General features: G+C 37.1%; 1 protein-coding gene across 1 annotated transcript; it reads left to right on the top strand.

Moving 5' to 3' along the window:
* Positions 1 to 13,423: 13,423 nt before the first annotated feature.
* LOC137248294 (uncharacterized) lies at positions 13,424 to 14,397 on the top strand. The gene is made up of 2 exons (XM_067779166.1): positions 13,424 to 13,460; positions 13,554 to 14,397. The coding sequence occupies exons 1-2, from the start codon at positions 13,455 to 13,457 to the stop codon at positions 14,037 to 14,039; spliced, it is 492 nt and encodes a 163-aa protein (XP_067635267.1). The 5' UTR covers positions 13,424 to 13,454; the 3' UTR covers positions 14,040 to 14,397.
* Positions 14,398 to 16,564: the final 2,167 nt, after the last annotated feature.

Genomic DNA, 16,564 nt, shown 5'->3' with positions numbered 1-16,564 from the left:
AATAGTTTTTATCTAGATCCAAATATATTAAAAGTCCAAAATTAATAGTTTTGCAAGGAATTATATTATAAAAGGAATAACAGTTTTCGTCCCTGAAATAAACAATCTTATGGTTAATTAATCGCTCCACAAACCTGGCCGAGGTCAAACTGGCCGTACTTCGGAGTTTCGTCTTCCTTTTCCATTCGTGTTCCTCTTTTCAGCCTTTCCCCTTTCTTCCAACTCCCTCTGCCTCTTACTTTCGACTCCATTTCCTTCTACATCTCTCCCCTCCTCTGCTTGTTCTAAATCTCTGCCTTTCCATTTCCCTTTCTATGTTTGTAAATATGTACTACTTCGCATTCGGGTAAATAATAAATTTCTTATCGAAGACAGTTATCGGTAAGAAGGAATAACTGCACACGAACCAGGCAAGCATAGATGTTCGTTGACTTATTTGAACCACTGTTTGTGTGCAATAATACTCCATAAGTCAACCCAATATCAGCGTTTAAAATTATTGATGCACACGTTAGCATCAGTACGAAGACTTGTTTATTAAGCCGGTAATAATTTGTGAATTAATTAACATCAATTTAAAAAAATCTGTGTTTTGGTATCTATCAATTGCATAATTCGGTTAATAGAAATGACAAAACAAAGAACAACAACACTAAAAATCATTTGTTGCAATTAATAAATGCACAATGCTTGAATGCCAATGTAAAGATGAGTTGCACAAGAAAACGCATAAATATATACGTTGTAGGTATGCCAACCTCGAAAACTAGTGCTTTTTTTGTCCCGAAAACTTATGGACTTGCAGGAATTTTAATTTTTATAAATTAGGCAATTCGAAAGGTCTCTTTAAAGTCTTATGCAGAATTTTTTTAAATCCGTAAAAAGGGCCATCACTAAAAAGCATTAAACAATTTAAATTTATAAAACCGCTCATCTTCTATGAACATTTACCATTTTTTCGTTGCTATTTTGCATATTTTGCGAAAATCTTTTTGAAAAATTTTTAAAATAAATTATTTGACAGTAACTTTGAACACCTGACATGATTCAATTACTAGAGGTTTGTTCTTCAATGATGACTCCGAAATTGAAAAATCTGGACGGAGTAAAGAAAACGGAAATTGTAGTAGACAAGTATCTTTGGTAGTATATTAGTAGTGATAATAAATTTGTAAATGCCAAAAGTTTTTGGGGAAATAATTTATTTTCTACTAAATTTTTCGTGAATTGATAAAGTTATGTTGGTTTGGTCATTCTTTCAGAAATTGTTTGAAGAATGCCGTACGCTAGAATTTTATTCAAAAATGCACTATCTCAAAATTTGTTTCCAAAACTCCCTACATGATCATAAGTTCAATGCATTTTGTCATAAGAGAGAGTTAATGAAAAGCATTCTGAGATGAAGCGTTCTTCAATCTAACTCTAATATAGGGCGGTTTTGTGACAAATCCTGAATTGGGAAATTAAAAAAAAAAAATAAAATATTTGAGATAGCATGATTTTGAACAGGCAGCCAACATGGGGTGATACGCTACTCAGCAGCCGCAATGAACTGACAAAAACAAAAATAAAAGAAAATGGCTTATTGTCTTGGAACTTTATATTCCTACCTTGACTTTGACAGAAGAATATTCGTTCATTTGATACTACCGCACGAGGTCCGAATATGCATAATATTCAAAATATAAACCGATTCTCCAAATTCTTATATGGAGACGAATGTTCCGAACATACGGAATTAACAGAACAGAAGGTCGACTTTTAATACGCGCCCAAAAAAATCGAGAGAAGTGTTGAAAGACGCGTATTGACCTCGATAACAATAATTCGAAGGCGGAAATAAAAATTTTAGCCCGTTCAAAAGATATTGACGAAAAACCGAAAAATGACCCCGGGTTGCGTTGGCGGCCTTCAGCCGAGCTTATAAAAATTATCCTGGCCGGTCCACTAATGAGGTGGGATCAAAACTAATGCGTGCAAAATCCCTTTGTACACAAAATTTTTTCAGTGCACAAAAACATTACAACAACCACTTGAAAATTGTCAACTTCAGCTGCAAATATCTCCGGACAGAGATAAAATTTTTCTTTTCCGCCTTAGGATTATTGTTGTCACCGCTCTCGATATTTTCTGACGCGTATTAGCAGTAGACTCCTGTTCTAGACTTTTACCTGAATAAGTTAACACGCCCAATGAGTACATTTCGTTATGGCATCTCCATTATTTACTAATAACATTTTTACGTGAACCGATTTAATAGTCGAGGTTTTTACGTTGAACGATGAATTTTGAATTGGTTTAGGTTTCGTATGTTCATAGGTTTACGAAAGTGCACGATTCCTTGATACCCGTACTTTACATAAAATTTCCTATTTTCAGCCACACTAATAGATCATGACATAGTTAATAAATTCATCATAAAATTAAAATAAATATTCTAAGGAATATATACTGTTAAGTACTTATCGGGTATTTGTTAACTGATTGCTTCCTATTTCTTCTACTAATATTTTTCGAAATTTCGCAAAGAAACAACACAGTTAACGGATGTCAATTCGATTTGGGAGCAAAATGGCTGCAATTGTCAAAAAATGTGTCTGTCGAGCAAACCTCTTGTGATTGAACCATGCACCTGATACTCATATGTATATGGGCAACTGAACTGTATTTTTATACTTAGCTGAGCAGAGCTCACAGAGTATATTAATTTTGTTCGCATAACGGCACCCCGTAACGGAATAAACTAATCAAGATAGATATAGACTTCTATATATCAAAATGATCTGGGCGAAAAAAGAAATTCATTTAGATTTGTCCGGCCGTCTGTCCGTAAACACGATAGCTTGAGTATATTTTGAGGTATCTTAATGAAATTTACGAACATACGTCCCTGGGCACTCATCTCAGATCGCTATTTAAAATGAACGAAATCAGACCATAAACCCGCCCACTTGTTCGATTTCGAAATTTTCGAAAAACCAAAAAAGTGCGATAATTCATTACCAAAGACGGATAAAGCGATGAAACTTGGTAGGTGGGTTGACCTTATGACGCAGAATAGAAAATTAGTAAAATTTTGGACAATGGGCGTGGCACCACCCACTTTTGAAAGAAAGTAATTTAAAAGTTTTCCAAGCTGTAATTTGGTAGCTGAGTGTGTAATGTTCGGTTTCACCCGAACTTAGCCATTCTTACTTGTTTTATAAAAGTTTTATATGAGAAGCAACAACGAAGCATATATATATGAGGGCCATTGTTATTGTGAATTCCTAAAAGTTAATAATCCTTCTATTCAAATCAGGCTCACAGGCAGAATGGCTTTCATCAAGGTCAGATAATGATGTTTGTTTGTTTGCTCGTTTTGAATAAATTAAATTGCCAAAAATTGCTCATTTTTTTCCAAACCAACTTTTCTTTAAATGTGTCTATAGAAAATCAGACTACATATTAATATTTATTTATAAAAGCAAATATTTTAAAATATTTAAATAATGCAATATACCAGTCGTTTACAAAAATGTTTAAAAAATACTATTGAGCAAATATTGTCGACGGTGTTTACTATTGTGAACGTTTTTTTTTTCAAACATTCGCCACTTGAATGGATTCACAATGGTCATTGTTAATTGATAAAAGTCGTGAATGTTTAAAAAAATAACGTTCACAACATTAAACAGCCCCGATCACATATTAAATCACTGTCCGATTACTTGAATCATTTGCACATTAGCTTTACTATAATATTATTATATTGTAACGAAATTACTTGCAAATCTTCTTATTTGCAACCCTCTGCTAAGTTCGAATCACTAAACTGTTGAATAAATAACTCAATTATGTAATAATGCAAAATGGCCTTTATTAAAGTACTTCACAATAACACTCAAACTGTGCAACGAATAGCTTGCTTAATAACCCAACTGATTGATAGCTCAAATGAAACTCTACTATTGCCCGCCAGATTGCGTGCTTAATCAATAACTGCTTGATAGCTCAAATCAAACTGAATTCCAGCGCCTCTACATTTGCTGCCTTTTATACTCTCTGATTTTAACGTTCGCATCTTCTAAGCGCTTCCAGAATCTACTAGTTACCATCAGCTCTCAAACTTCTCAGCTGTAACTACAATTGCACGATTTTATAGCTTCTCTCGTTGCATACTTTCAGGAGTATCTCAGATGTATGCATGTGTTTGTGCATTGATTCTCCGCTGCTCGTATACGTACATGGTACATATGTGTAGATGCAATTATTGTTTCGTTATGTAGATACATAATGATTGAATTATTGATGTGAATTCACGTCACTGCTTAGCATCGGCTTAGAGCACCCCCTAGTTTTGCTAATATTCGTAACACTGCCCTCCACCTAAGTCTGATCGTCCCGATCAGACAAATCTCTCGATCTAAACGCTGCTAGCATAGCCAAATGTACCACTCTTCTATTTCGTGATTTCCCAATTTCTTGTATGCGGTAGATGACATCACTGGTCGTCTTCACAACTCTGTACGGACCTTCCCAACTGCACCGATATTTGGATGGAACACCTTTCCGCCGGCGAGGGTTGTATAGCAGTACCAAATCTCCCTCCCGGAAACCTTCCGAATTATTTTCCTTGTCGTACCTGTTTCATCTTACTACTCATTATCCTGGATCGTTCCCTCTGTTGCTTGGCCAATGAAGAACTACTTCGCAGAGCTTGATCTTGACGGATTGACTTTGTGTCATCAGTATCGTCTTGACGTTTTACAACAGTAGTACGCGCTGGCTTGAAACCACCCTTGTGTTTTTTCTGGAAAATTCTTTCAGTCGTTTTAGTGCGTCCATTAGGGTTTGTCAATGCCGATCTTTTTCTCGCAGGTACTTTTAATTTCGCTTTATTTGGCCGATTCGATCCATCAACCTTTTCTTTTGACTTTCGTGGCCTTTGTCGAGTCTTTTCCACCATTACTCGATTACTATTGAACCCTTTCTACAACTTGAATGGTTCTTATACTGCATAATCCTTCTCTGCATATCGATCCTGATGTCATAGTCAACTAAGAAATCCACTCCCAATACGACTTCATCAACGATCTCTGCCACAACGAAATTGTGTAGAACCATGACCTCCCCAATTAAGACTTCACATACCACTTACTCGCCAGTAATGGTACGCAATCTTGCTCCAGGTAATGGCTTTACTTTCCTGTTGACCAAATCAGATCGGATCAAGGAATGAGATACGCCCGTATCTACAGTCAGTACACGCTCCTTGCCATCCACATTTCCTTTGACGGTAAGACTGCTCGATTTCCTTCCAGTTTGCGAGATAGGTATCACACGACATTCAATAGCTGGAGCAAGTTCTCGATCTTTACATTTGACTCGCTCTTGTTTATCTCCTCCAGCTTTGCGCTTACGGCCAGCCTAGTTGGAACTACCATGACCGGTGCTGCAATGACGTGCAATGTGACTTGGGTTACCGCACTTGAAACACTTCATAACTCCGGCATTGTTTTGTTGTAATCCCTTCAGTGCTTCCAAAATTGTGTCTACACAATCTGGTCTTTCCACTTCCACGCGATGAGCTTTGTATGCGGGCTTACTCAAAAGTGATGCTGTTTCCTGAGTCAGTGCATGGGATACCGTTTCAGCAAATGTTGGCTTTGGGTTAGCGTATGTGGCTCGCTTCGTTTCGACGTCCCGTATGCCGTTAATAAAGCTCTGAATCTTTACCCTTTCGGTTTAATCCACGGGTGCGTCCGCATTTGCAAGATGAGCCAATCTTTCAACATCCGAGGCAAAATCCTGTTATGTCTCATTTGCTTTTTGGTAACGGTTTTGCAACTCAATTTGGTATATCTTTTTTCTATGCTCGCTTCCATAACGTCTCTCGACAGCGGCCATCAATGCTTCATAGCTGTTCCGTTCGTACTCTGGAATAGTCTGTAAGATTTCGGCAGCTGGTCCTTTCAATGCTACGAAGAGTGCAGCTACTTTATCTTCAGCATTCCAGTTGTTCACTGTTGCGGTGTTTTTATCTTTGGATTGCTTGCTGAAACAGCTGGCCGATTTAGTTGTAACTGCTCCATACGACCTTTTAAATCATCCACTTCTGCCTGAAATTGAGCCATTTTTGCATCCTGCGCTTCCAGTTTTGATGATACCTGTTCCAAAATTTCTGCCGACATTTCAGATATACGTGCCTCTTGCGCTTCCAATTGAGATGCCATATATGTCTTTTGGTCTTCCAGTTGAGATGACACTTGCGACGTCATTTCTGAAATACGTGCCTCCTGTGATTCCAGTTGGGATGCCATATATGTCTTCTGCTCTTCCAGTTGGGATGCCATAAATGTCTTCTGTTCTTCGAGCTGTGTAGAAATTTGTGTTTCCTGTGCTTCAATCTTCGATGTTATGCGTGTCTCCTGCGATTCCAATTGTGATGACATGTTGGTAGATATTTGTGATGACATTTCGGACATTTGTGCCGATATTGCAGCCAATATCATGTTCAGGTCTGTGTTCGCCATTGTCTGCGGTGTTTCTTCCATTTTTGTTATTTCCTCGCCATCAAGATGAAAGTCATACTCTTCCACATCAATTCCTTCTGCTTCCATTGCCTCTCGTAGCCGTGCCTAAAGTTCAAGTTTAACGCCGCTTGTATTCAATCCACGGCTCTCCAACTCCTTCTTCAGTTGCTGGATCTTCAATTCACTGAACTTTGCCATGTCCTTGTTGTCCTCTGGAATTTATTCAACAATTCCTCTTCTGACACCAATTGTAACGAATTTACTAGCAAATCTTCTTATTTGCAACCCTCTGCTAAGTTCGAATCACTAAACTGTTGAATAAATAACTCCAATATGTAATAATGAAAAATGGCCTTTATTAAACTCAAACTGTGCAACGAATAGCTTGCTTAATAACCAAACTGATTGATAGCTCAAATTAAACTCTACTATTGCCCACCAGATTGCGTGCTTAATCAACAACTGCTTGATAGCTCAAATCAAACTGAATTCCAGCACCTCTACATTTGCTGCCTTTTATACTCTCTGATTTCAACGTTCGCATCTTCTAGGCGCTTCCAGAATCTACTAGTTACCATCAGCTCTCAAACTTCTCAGCTGTAACTACAATTGCACGATTTTATAGCTTCTCTCGTTGCATACTTCAGGGATGCACCTTAACGTTAAGCTAATCGTTTATCAAAAAATTTCCACCGTTTCCGTTGAAACACTTCGAAATATTATCGATAAAGAAATTATCAAGATAAATTGTATCTCGTTTTTAACCGAAACGAAAAGCTTTCGTTAACGTTAAAAACGTTAACGAAAACGTGATACTTTATGTTTGAATTGTGCTTGCAATGCTATAGCCATGGTGAAGCCGTAAGGTGGCAACAACGAGCGCACATACACACACAAACTCTATGTAATTTGTTTGTGTAATTCGTTGGTGGTAATGTCAAAAATACTCTGAGAAATGTTCGTACTGTCAAAATTCATGAGAAAAGTTGCAATCAGCTTGGATAATGCTTTCACCTTTAATGACTCCGCCATCAATCAGCTTTGCCAGCATAGTTTGAAATTAATAATCAACATAAACGATTTGATTTCGTTTTGATATGGCAGAAAACGAAACGAAATCATTTCGTTAATTTGACGATCTTAACGTTAATAAACGAAACGAAATGACTTCGTTTCGTTTATTAACGTTGATTATCGTAACGAAATGATATCGTTTCGTTGGTTAAGCATGCCTGGCATACTTTCAGAAGTATCTCAGATGTATGCATGTGTTTGTGCATTGATTCTCCGCTGCTCGTATACGTACATGGTACATATGTGTAGACGCAATTATTGTTTCGTTTATGTAGATACATAATGATTGAATTATTGATGTGAATTCACGTCACTGCTTAGCATCGGCTTAGAGATAGCAGCACCCCTTAGTTTTGCTAATATTCGTAACAATATTTTCCGTTTTCTAGATTTAAAAGATTTTAAAGGAAAGTTGGTTGGAAACAAATTGCTGTCGAGTTGTTTGACAGCTAGTTGTAGCAATAGAAGAATGGAATGATTTTTCACATGTATGAATTCACAATGATGAGGGCTCATACGATGAATAGAAGACGTTATGATTTGCCTTAATATAAATAAACCCCCAATTAACCCAATTCTTTAATAGATTTTTGAAAATTTTTCCGACTTTGGTCATATCTTTTTTATTAATGGTTTTTTGATGAATTAAAATGTAAAGTGAAGAAGTATAAAAAAAAAAAAATTTATGTAAGGCGCGATAACCTCCGAAGAGATCTAAGGCCGAGCTTCTCTTCCAATTTGCGTCGTGCTCCTCTTGATTTTCCCTACAAATTGGCCGGACGGGACCTACATGTTTTATGCCGACTCCGAACGGCATCTGCAAAGCAGATGAGTTTTCACTGAGAGCTTTTCATGGCAGAAATACACCCGGAGTGCTTGCCAAACACTGCCGAGGGGCGACCCCGCTTAGAAAAATTTTCTTCTAATTGAAAAATCTTATTTCTAAAATTTTGATGTTGCTCTGCCCGGGAGTTGAACCCAGGGCATACGGTGTGATAGGCGGAGCACGCTACCATCACACCACGGTGGCCGCCAGTGAAGAAGTATACGTATATAAATATTTCATTAAAACTTTTATTGATTTTTTTTTTTACAAACAGTAGTTTGTCATCTTTTTTTTTCGGTGGTAGATCCCGCCAACTTTTTTTAAGGGGGCAAGTCTCGTAATGGGATATTTATGAGTGTATAGTGAATTATTTTTGCACACTTCAAAAAAAAAAATAATAATAAAATATTACCGAGCCAATTACAATTTCCTATAAAGCTATTTATTTTTTAATTTGGAAACTCTCAGAATTGTAGATAAATTTATATATTCAATAAAATACATATATTTCAATCTTAAATCGGTTTTGAGGTTTTCAAATTTTTTTTCATGAACAAATATCTCAAAATTTCAATTAATTTCAGATTTTATTATACTCAAAGGGCATGATGAAATGAATATTCAGGTGTTCTCATCCCGTTGACGTTTTCCCTTATTCTGACAAGTTCGGCATGCATAATTTAGAGGGTTGGCTATCATACAGAACTGCCTTTGGGTTCTACTACGATCGTAGTAGATTTTACTATACGTTTAGAAATATTATAACTATATAAGCCGTTACTAGAATTGCTTAGCCAAATAATTAACGTAACCTTGTATTCCATAACAGAATATAGACAAAATTTTGCAGAAAACTAATTTATTTGAAGAATTGGTACGAAAAATTAAGCAATCCAAATTTATTACTTAGAAATACACGTAAATTAATGGCATTTAGAGCTGCCGAAAAAGTGAGGTTATGTTGTTGACATCACTTTTATTATTACATCATGCTCAAAGAGGTTCTCAAACAAAACTGCTAAGTTTTCAGAAGTATCGTCTTGTAAGATTTGAAAAAGTTGTAGAAAAATCAGATTTATCAGCAACGGTTATAGCTAGAGCTTAAAAGGTACTTTTTTCCAACTTGAGAAAACTTTTTTAAATTTTCCCCAAAGAGCGTTGTTTCAAAATAAAGAATATGTAAATCCCGAGTTTTTCGATTTAAGATCCCGAAAATACTGGTGTAGCAAAAGTCTGAAAAACTTGCATCCCGATTACGTAAATACTTACCATGATTATAGTTTTCATGCAAAAACAGAAAAATAAAAATTAGGAAAAGTATAAACAAAAACTATAACAAAACAAGTAAGGAAGGTTAAGTTCGGGTGTAACCGAACATTACACACTCAGTTGAGAGCTATGGTGACAACATAAGGGAAAATAACCATGTAGGAAAATGAACCGAGGGAAACCCTGGAATGTGTTTGTATGACATGTGTATCAAATGAAAGGCATTAAAGAGTATTTTATGAGGGAGTGGGCCATAGTTCTACAGGTTGACGCCATTTAGGGATATCGCCATAAAGGTGGATCAGGGTTGACTCTAGAATTTGTTTGTACGATATGGGTATCAAATGAAAGGTGTTAATGAGTATTTTAAAAGGGAGTAATCCTTAGTACCATAGGTGGACGCCGTTTCCAGATATCTCCATTAAGGAGGACCAGGGGTGACCCTAGAATTTGTTTATACAATATGGGTATCAAAAGAAAGCTGTTAATGAGTATTTTAAAAGGGAGTGATCCTTAGTTCCATAGGTGGACGCCGTTTCGAGATATCGTCATAAAGGTGGACCAGGGGTGACCTTAGAATTTGTTTGTACGGTATGGGTATCAAATTAAAGGTATTAATGAGGGTTTTAAAAGGAAGTGGTGGTAGTTGTATAGGTGAGATATCGCCATGAAGGTGGACCAGGGGTGACTCTGGAATGCGTTTGTACAATATGGGTATCAAACGAGAGGTGTTAATGAGTATTTTAAAAGGGAGTGGGCCTTAGTTCTATAGGTGGACGCCGTTTCGAAATATCGCCATAAAGGTGGACCAGGGGTGACTCTAGAATGTGTTTGTACGATATGGGTATCAAATTAAAGGTATTAATGAGGGTTTTAAAAGGGAGTGGTGGTAGTTGTATAGGTGGTCGCCAGTTCGAGATATCGCCATAAGGGTGGATCAGGGGTGACTCTAGAATACGTTTGTACAATATGGGTATCAGACGAAAGGTGTCAATGAGTATTTTAAAAGGGAGTGGGCCTTAGTTCTATAGGTGGAAGCATTTTCGAGGTATCCCAATAAAGGTGGGCCAGGGGTGACTCTAGACTTTGTACGATATGGGTATCAAATGAAAGGTGTTAATGAGTATTTTTAAAAGGGAGTGGGCCTTAGTTCTATAGGTGGACGCCGTTTCGAAATATCGCCATAAAAGTGGACCAGTGGTGACTCTAGAATGTGTTTGTACGATATGGGTATCAAATTAAAGGTATTAATGAGAGTTTTAAAAGGGAGTGGTGGTAGTTGTATAGGAGGTCGCCTTTTCGAGATGTCGCCATAAAGGTGGACCAGGGGTGACTCTAGAATACGTTTGTACAATATGGGTATCAAACGAAAAGTGTTAATCAATATTTTAAAAGGGAGTAGGCCTTAGTTCTATAGGTGGACGCCGTTTCCAAATATCGCCATAAAAGTGGACCAGTGGTGACTCTAGAATGTGTTTGTACGATATGGGTATCAAACGAAAAGTGTTAATCAATATTTTAAAAGGGAGTAGGCCTTAGTTCTATAGGTGGACGCCGTTTCCAAATATCGCCATAAAAGTGGACCAGTGGTGACTCTAGAATGTGTTTGTACGATATGGGTATCAAATTAAAGGTATTAATGAGAGTTTTAAAAGGGAGTGGTGGTAGTTGTATATGTGAAGGCGTTTTTCAGCTATCGACCAAAATGTGGACCAAGGTGACCCAGAACATCATCTGTTGGATACCGCTAATTTATTTATATATGTAGTACCTGCCAAGATTTCAAGGGTTTTTTATTTCGCCCTGCAGAACTTTTTCATTTTCTTCTACTTAATATGGTAGGTGTCACAACCATTTTACAATGTTTTTTCTAAAGTTATATTTCGCGCTAATAAACCAATCCAATTACCATGTTTCATCCCCTTTTTCGTATTTGGTACAGAATTATGGCATTTTTTTCATTTTTCGTAATTTTCGATATCGAAAAAGTGGTCGTGATCATAGTCGGATTTCGTTCATTTTTTATACCAAGATAAAGTGAGTTCAGATAAGTACGTGAACTAAGTTCAGTAAAGATATGTCGATTTTTGCTCAAGTTATCGTGTTAACGGCCATGCGGAAGGACAGACGGACGACTGTGTATAAAAACTGGACGTCGCTTCGACCATTTTCACAGAAAACAGTTAACGTCATAAAATCTATGCCCCTACCAAATTTCAAAAGGATTGGTTAATTTTTGTTCGACTTATGGCATTAAAAGTATCCTAGGCAAATTAAATGAAAAAGGGCGGAGCCATGCCCATTTTGAAATTTTCTTTTATTTTTGTATTTTGTTGCACCATATCATTACTGGAGTTGAATTTTGACATAATTTACTTATATACTGTAAAGATATTAAATTTTTTGTTAAAATTTTACTTTAAAAAATTTTTTTTTTTAAGTGGGCGTGGTCCTTCTCCGATTTTGCTAATTTTTATAAAGCGTACATATAGTTTTAATAGTAATGTTCCTGCCAAATTTCATCATGATATCTTCAACAACTGCCAAATTACAGCTTGCAAAACTTTTAAATTACCTTCTTTTAAAAGTGGGCGGTGCCACGCCCATTGTCCAACATTTTACTAATTTTCTATTCTGCGTCATAAGTTGAACTCACCTACCAAGTTTCATCGCTTTATCTGTCTTGGGTAATGAATTATTGCACTTTTCGGTTTTTCGAAATTTTCGATATCAAAAAAGTGGGCGTGGTTATAGTCCGATATCGTTCATTTTAAATAGCGATCTGAGATGAGTGCTCAGGAACCTACATACCAAATTTCATCACGATACCTCAAAATTTACTCAAGTTATCGTGTTAACGGACGGACGAACGGACATGGCTCAATCAAATTTTGTTTCGATCCTGAGGATTTTGATATATGGAAGTCTATATCTATCTCGATTTCTTTATACCTGTACAACCAACCGTTATCCAATCAAACTTAATATACTCTGTGAGCTCTACTCAACTGAGTATAAATATGGAAAATTACTTTACTCATGGGCGTAGATTGCGGTGAAAGGGGCCGTTACTTCACCTTAAAATCAGGTTTGTGTACTTTCTACTCTCTTGCGGACCATGAACTATTGAAATATTTTGAGCTGTGGGGCCACATTGGTTTTGGCCCTTTTTCTCAAATGTTTGGTCCCAGTATTTTTTTTTTATCAGAATTAATGTTTCTGTGATTCGGCTTTCCACAACTCGGCTACTTTTTTGAGTCCTCTAGAGCTTGGTACAATGTCCTACAACTTCAAACCAGCTAATACAAGCAGAAATTCTCCCGAGCCACACATGTCATCCCTCCCCCGCCCTTGCGACAATGCTTTCTACGACTATGAATACAAAGAAAAAAACATACAAAAATTCAAAGTATTTTTTACCAAACTTCACGTACAATAACTGAGCGCCAAACAACGATTTAACGGCTATCGGCCTCTGCAACATCGCATTTCAGTGTTTGCCGGCTTTTTTCGCTTTTTCACAAACTTATTTTCCAAATTTATTATTACTTAATCAGCATACATACAATGGTAGTCTCTTTGCGCCCTGCAGCTGAGCTTCTATGCCGTTTCTTAGTTTCTTGTTCGCATATCGCGATGCGCCTCTAGTCGCTGCTAAAACCAAACTTTTCGTCATTTTTGCATATAAATACGTGCCGTGCATGAATGGAAGCATCAGTTGTTGACGGAATCTCTTAACTCTTATATCTACTAAGCACAGAGATAGCAACATGAAGGTACGTACTGCAAGAAGGGCTAAACGGATTTGGACAAAACTCTGGAGTTTGAAGTATATGTCAAATGTATATTTTTTTCTTCCACTCTTCCAGATATTTGTCTGTTTGCTGGCAGCTTGTGCCATTGCGAATGCTGGTTTCATTGGGGGTGGTGGTGGAGGCGGTTGGTCCGGCGGTGGTGGTGGCCATGGTGGCGGTGGCGGTGGTGGCAGTGTAAAGATCGTTAAGATTATCGATGCTGGCTCTGGCGGCCACGGTGGGGGTGGCGGCGGTGGCGGTTGGTCTAGCGGTGGAGGCGGTGGTGGCTGGGCCGGTGGTGGTGGCGGTCATGGTGGAGGTGGTGATGTAAAAATCATTAAAGTAATTTCACAAGGAAGCGGAGGTGGAGGTGGAGGTGGAGGTGGTTGGTCCAGCGGCGGTGGTGGTGGCGGCTGGTCCGGCGGCGGTGGCGGCGGTCATGGTGGCGGTGGTTCCGTCAAAATCATCAAAGTAATCTCGCAAGGTGGTGGGGGCGGCGGTGGTGGTGGCTGGTCAAGCGGTGGCGGTGGTGGTTGGTCTAGTGGTGGTGGCGGTTGGTAAAACAATCTACACAGCTAAAAAAAAAACCCATATTGTGATAAGCACCAAACTAAAAGTGTTCAAATTGTTATTGTTTATGTTAAATACCAACGTCACTATACGCACACTGCAACAGTCAGCCTCCAATTAGAAAAGCCACAATAATAACGGTAGGCGCTTAAGCCAATCCTTTTTGAAGATTTCATCTGCTAACCGTTAGTGCTGCTGTCTGGTCATTTAGGTAAGGAGCTCGTTTATTTTACTCCTTCAATACTCATAAAACCAGTAGACCAAGCCGACCTCGTACATATTTTACCTACCAACATTTTCACACAAATATACACTTTATTAAGAAAAAAATAAAAAGTTATATTTTTTAAAGAAATTCTCAATTTTCTTAGTAAGCGAAGCAACATACATATGTAGGTGCAAGAGTGTAACGCGGTTGGCTGTCCTTCTCGGTAATCACCGACAAGGTGAGCAACCAATGCTGAAGATCTGGAATACAGGAGAACGATAAGGAGCTTCAGTGCAGTAAACAGCGTCTATACTCGATTCTAGCGTCGTGCATATTCCAAGCAGCTTAACTATTGGGATTTAGCCGAAAAGCATTAGGTAATCACTGAAGTTGTTAAAATGTGACGGAAATGACGAAAAGCTTCTTATCTGAACAATCAGTTGTATGGGATATAAAGAATAAAAACTACCCGTCCCTACGATTTTTTCAGACAAGAAAATATGCCATATACGTAATAATTTGGTGAAATTAGTAGCTTATAGCTGTTGGTGGGCGGAAATTGAGAAAAGCTTCTTATCTGTACAAACGGTTTTATGGGATATATATTATATATACGACCGATCTCTACGATTTTTATAGAAAACAGTGTATGCCATATATATAAGCATTTTGTGAAATTTGAATCTTCTATCTGACAAATTAAGGAAGATATAACAAAAAAACCAATTTTCCGAAAAATCGTTTGTATGGGGTATATATGCTATAGTGGTCCGATACGTTCGTTTCCGAAAAATGTCTTATCGGACACTCAAATATACCCGCTCACCAAGATGTGTCAAAAATTGAGGGACTCGTTTGCGTTCAAACATACAGAGAGATCAACTCAGCTCGTCATCCTGATCATTTCGGAGAACTTATTGGTGGGCCTATCTCTCTTCCTTTAGGGGTTTATAATATCGAGATTCGTTCAAACTTAAAAAAAACATTTGATTTTCATGAAAGTTATAAAAAACAAAAAAATAGAATGATAGTAATTGATCGCAATAAACAATATGTGCATCCGAGGAGCTATTGACCGAGCTTCGCCTACAATTTTCGATTTTGCTGCTCTTCGAAGTCTTATAGTGGTCGTTATTTTACTAATCGTATGGATGTTTCACTTTTTCTAAAGACACAAAATTTATTTTCTGGAATCGCAATTAAAGTCAAAACCTATTTCACGATTTCCTGCAAAACAATTTTTTTCAGAGATCTGCATGTGTTCAGATTCGATGGTTAAGCAAACTTGCCCACATTCAAAATTATATATCTTTGGTTCCAATCGCCGTATCTTATTAATTTTGGTTTTATTTGAAGGTCAAAATATTAACATCAAAACTGCTTTAAAGAAAGATTTAATTTTGTAAAATCAAAACAGTGAATAAAAATTTAACTTTTTAAACAAATATTACATACTCAATTCCCCACCAACATTTTCGAAAATAATATATTATATGCGCTGCACTTTCAACTAAAAACCCTTTGGTATTTCAAGGTGGAGTCTTTTGTAGATCGAAAAATATTAACTTATTTCTGACATGACCTCGATTAACTTGCCGAGAGTGTAACTATTTTATGCTAAGATATGACTTATTATTCTAGTCTATGACCCTTTTAAACATCTTTTATATAAATAAAATAAATAAAAATATTTTTAAGTTAAACGGTTTTATTGAAAACAATACTTACATGAAATAATAATAATAATAAATGCTAGAAAATAATTAGGTAGGTCGTAGCTACTAGTCATCGCACTCCTTATCAATCAAGGGCGTTGATCAGACAATTAAATAAAAGCGTTGGGCGTGTGAAATTTCTAAAAATGTGAGGCTCAGTTGGTCTTATATATGACTATCAATAGAAATTTAACGCGTTCAACGCTTTTATTTAATTGTCTGAACAACGCCTTAGAGTGATGAGGAGTGTGATGACTAGTACCTAGGACCTATCTAATTATTTTCTAGCTTTTAGTATTATTATTACTTCATGTAAGAATTGTTTTCAATAAACCCGTTTAACTTACAATTTTTTTTTTTAATTATTATACTCAGCTGAGCAGAGCTCACAGAGTATATTAACTTTGTTCGCATAACGGCAATTCGTAACGACATAAACTAATAGAGATAGATATAGACTTCTATATATCAAAATGATCTGGGCGAAAAAAAGAAATTCATTTAGCCATGTCCGTCCGTCCGTCCGTAAACACGATAACTTGAGTAAATTTTGAGGTATCTTGACGAAATTTGGTATGTGTGTTCCTGGGCGC

Source organism: Eurosta solidaginis, chromosome 4, assembly GCF_040869045.1.
Source record: "Eurosta solidaginis isolate ZX-2024a chromosome 4, ASM4086904v1, whole genome shotgun sequence".
NCBI classification, from domain to species: Eukaryota; Metazoa; Arthropoda; class Insecta; order Diptera; family Tephritidae; genus Eurosta; species Eurosta solidaginis.
This window is presented reverse-complemented; position numbering and strand designations above follow the sequence as displayed.